Source organism: Limulus polyphemus, unplaced genomic scaffold (genome assembly GCF_000517525.1).
Source record: "Limulus polyphemus unplaced genomic scaffold, Limulus_polyphemus-2.1.2 Scaffold6360, whole genome shotgun sequence".
Classification (NCBI taxonomy): Eukaryota; Metazoa; Arthropoda; class Merostomata; order Xiphosura; family Limulidae; genus Limulus; species Limulus polyphemus.
This window is the reverse complement of record NW_013671970.1, coordinates 6,881-10,833: the sequence shown is the minus strand read 5'-3', so window position 1 is coordinate 10,833 and position 3,953 is coordinate 6,881. Positions and strand designations below refer to the sequence as shown.

Genomic DNA, 3,953 nt, shown 5'->3' with positions numbered 1-3,953 from the left:
GTCACACCTGAATGCTCACATCCTTTTAATTATGTTTGAAATTATGAACATTGCTCAACATCATGAAAATTAAACCTTATTTTCAATAAGCAATCCTGAAAAATATTTGGGGGTGCTTAACTTTTTTCCAGGTGTATATATTTTTTTGTAGATTTTAATTACCAATTTGTAAGTTTTCCTATGTTCTTTTAAAACTTTCCAATAAGGTTTTTACTTTATAAAACTTTAAATATTATCTTTGTTTGGATTTGTTGGTGTTTAGTATTGCTAGTATACAATATAAATAACATTTTTCTCCATACCAAAATTACAAGCAAGCCAGCTCTTTTTAAACTTTTTATAAATTATTAATTATAAGGTTTTATTCAATAAATGTAATAAGTTTTAAAATGTTTTATTTTCATCTATATATACACACACACACACACACACACATATTTATGTTTATTTTCTCTTTGCCCATTCAAGCAGTTATTTAAACTGATAAGGCCTAATATAAACAAGGCCTAACGCAGTTGCCTGGTAGGTTAAACAAAATAATTTAACTAAGCCTATGTTATTTTGTTGCATAAAAAACATTTCTTTTCCTATTATATTGCAATATTATACTTCAAATGAAGCATAAAATAATAAAGCAAGCTTTTTACGAGTTTGAAAATATTTTACAAATCAAGACTGTAATTATCACAGAAGTTGTTCACAAACATACTTCCTTCAAGCAACATCTCGCTAAGCTTTTATCATGTTTTTCCTGTATGTGAATCTCTGATGAACTGGAATCCACATTGGTTTATACAGTTGAAAAGAATAGAAAAAGACCTTTCATTACATGTTTAGACCATTAGCCTAAGGCTTCTTGAAGCTAGGATAAAAAACCATTACATCACACTGAAACAATAGAGACTGAAAAACGGTGATTGGCTAAATTCAATAAACCTACACTTGTAGTTATTACAAGGCCAAATTAGCACTATTTTATTTAAAACTATTTACATGTTTAGACCACTAGCCTAAGGCTTCTTGAAGCTAGGATAAAAAACCATTACATCATTCTGAAACAATAGAGACTGAAAAACGGTGATTGGCTAAATTCAATAAAACTACACTTGTAGTTGTTACAAGGCCAAATTAGCACTATTTTATTTAAAAATATTTTGAATTACCTCCTATGAGCTACAAGTGGAATATTATACCTCAGAAAAACATGTTTTTTGTTTGGAGGAAGCTGAAATTAACCCAAGACCAAAATTTGGAATTTTTGAAATCTTTATGTATAAAATTATAAAACTTTTTTATTGAATAAATTTAAAATATTTTTTTAGTGCATTGAAGAACAACTACAATTTTACTTTCTATAATTTTTCCCTCAAAAACTTACACATGTTAAGTAGTCTCTGGTCACGTGACCTCTTTGTTCTTTACTCTATACATATTCACATGTCTATGTAAACTACTTGTACCTGATGATGATACAACCTCATTGAAACGTTGTACAACTGATACTGTGTTAACACATTTGCTGCCTCGTGCTCCACCGATGGGTCACAGACAATTATGTTTCAAAGCCAAATTTCTTAAGTTTGGGATACTGTGACTGCTCCTCGGCACCTCTTGAATAGCACTAGGGTAGGAATTATTGATACTACTGGTGGCAGCGAATAGGTTAAACTGGTAATAAAGTTTTCTTCGTTACTCATTCAAGCCATCTTTAAATCTCATTGTGTCAAAGTGGGTTCCTCATCATCAAATATTTAATGTTAACCCTACATTAAATTCATACACTACTCCCAGACATTTATATTTAAGAGTGAATTCAAGTCAATAAGAATACCTATACTGAATTGTATATCTATTTTTAAAACATATATTTCATAGTAAACTTTACAATCCAACACAAACTTCAATAAGTTTTCTTTACCTAAATCAAAATATGTAACTATTTTAGAAATGGAATAGAAAAGAAACTTACTTTGGATAGTTTGCTGTAGTCTAATAAATCTGGTCTATGTCGATGAATCAGAGCACAAAAGGCTAGCCCATCCTTCCAGCTATCAAAAACAACATTAAAGGTTAAATCTCACATTTTATAACTTCTCTATTAACAGCAGCTTCATCCTTAATGCTTCTATAAAACAAACCAATTAAAATGCAAGAACCAGAAAAACATAAAGAAACTCTTATAATCTGTTTCACACTCAAATATATAAAAGTACATTATATGATAAACAGATGAGCTAAAGTGGTTTGAATATAATCAAGTACTTAATTCACTTCTTTTAAATTATTGAAAATTAACATATAAATAATGCATGCCTTATTTGTTAAAAAAGTTTACATTAAGAATTGAAATTAATCTGATAGTTTAAGCTTCTTATCTACCTGTAAAAGGACTTATTATCCTTATTTTTATCTTGTTAGCCACCTGTTTTGGGGGCTTGTTACCACTAGTTTTGCATCTTGTGAGACACCTGTTTTGGGACTTGTTACCACTAGTTTTGCATCTTGTTAGACACCTGTTTTTGACTTGTTATCCACTTATTTTTAAGCTTATTATCCTTAGTTTTTATCTTGTTAGCCACCTGTTTTGGGGCTTGTTACCACTAGTTTTGCATCTTGTCAGACACCTGTTTTGGGGCTTGTTACCACTAGTTTTGCATCTTGTTAGACACCTGTTTTTGAACTTGTTATCCACTTATTTTTAAGCTTATTATCCACCTACTCTTAAACTTGTTACCCATCTGCTTTGGATCTTGCTTATCCATCTGTATCTTAACTTGTTATTTGTTTGTTTTTTAACTTACTTGCTTGTTTCTTTTTTAACTTATTTGCTTGTTTCTTTTTTTAACTTATTTGCTTGTTTTTTTAACTTGTTATTCACTTGTTTTTTGAACTTGTTATTCACTTGTTTTTTGAACTTGTTATTCACTTGTTTTTTGAACTTGTTATTCACTTGTGATCAATCCATTTTGAACTTGTAATTCACTTGTTTTTTGAACTTGTTATTCACTTGTGATCAATCCATTTTGAACTTGTAATTCACTTGTTTTTTGAACTTGTTATTCACTTGTGATCAATCCATTTTTAACTTGTTACTTCCTTGTTTTTTTGAACTTGTTATCCATCTGTTTTTAACTAGTTATTTGATTGTTTATTAACTTGTTATCCATCTGTTTTTAACTAGTTATTTGATTGTTTATTAACTTGTTATTCATCTGTTTTTAACTAGTTATTTGCTTGTTTATTAACTTGTTATTCATCTGTTTTTAACTAGTTATTTGATTGTTTATTAACTTGTTATTCATCTGTTTCTAACTAGTTATTTGCTTGTTTTTTTTAACTTGTTATCCATTTTTGAAGTTCATTTGAGGAGAATGATGAAAACTAACATTGCATATAAGCTTGAAAATATGTGGATAACGCCAATTAAAACATTCTTGATAAGTTTATACATAACCAACTACAGTTGCTTTTAAATTAAAACTACATTAATGTAAAAGGGAGATGTTAACATTGACAATCCTTTTTTATTCATATAATTTCAATTGGTAATTCTTTATCCTCAAAACAATGCTTCATTAATTTCTAGTTTCAGTCTCAAGGTAACCTTAATGAAAAACCTGCCACGAGGAACAACGAAATTAAACTCATGTTGTGACAACCATTCTCACTGTTCAGAAAATTCAATCATTTATAAATTTCAAATTCTAATGCCCTCTGGGGGTAAGTGGATAAATTTTAAGTCAAAATATATGTCTACCTACGTACATTATATCTGAAAAGTGTCACTGTTTTTTTAATTCTTGAATCTCTGATCTTGGTTGCGATCTTCATACTAAACAAACAATATCATAATCTGTAACACTGACAAACAAACAATATCATAATCTGTAACACTGACAAACAAACAATATCATAATCTGTAACACTGACAAACAAACAATATCATAATCTGT

At 29.1% G+C, this 3,953-nt stretch overlaps 1 protein-coding gene across 3 annotated transcripts in view; it reads right to left on the bottom strand.

Annotated features, from left to right (window-relative positions):
- LOC106473640 (alpha-actinin-like) overlaps window positions 1-3,953 on the bottom strand; it is a 45,973-nt gene that overhangs the window by 38,293 nt on the left and 3,727 nt on the right. For all 3 annotated transcript variants that reach the window (XM_022402045.1, XM_022402046.1, XM_022402047.1), the window contains exon 3: window positions 1,970-2,048. In XM_022402045.1, the coding sequence (XP_022257753.1) occupies window positions 1,970-2,048 (79 nt within the window). The remainder of the gene's footprint in view (window positions 1-1,969; window positions 2,049-3,953) is intronic.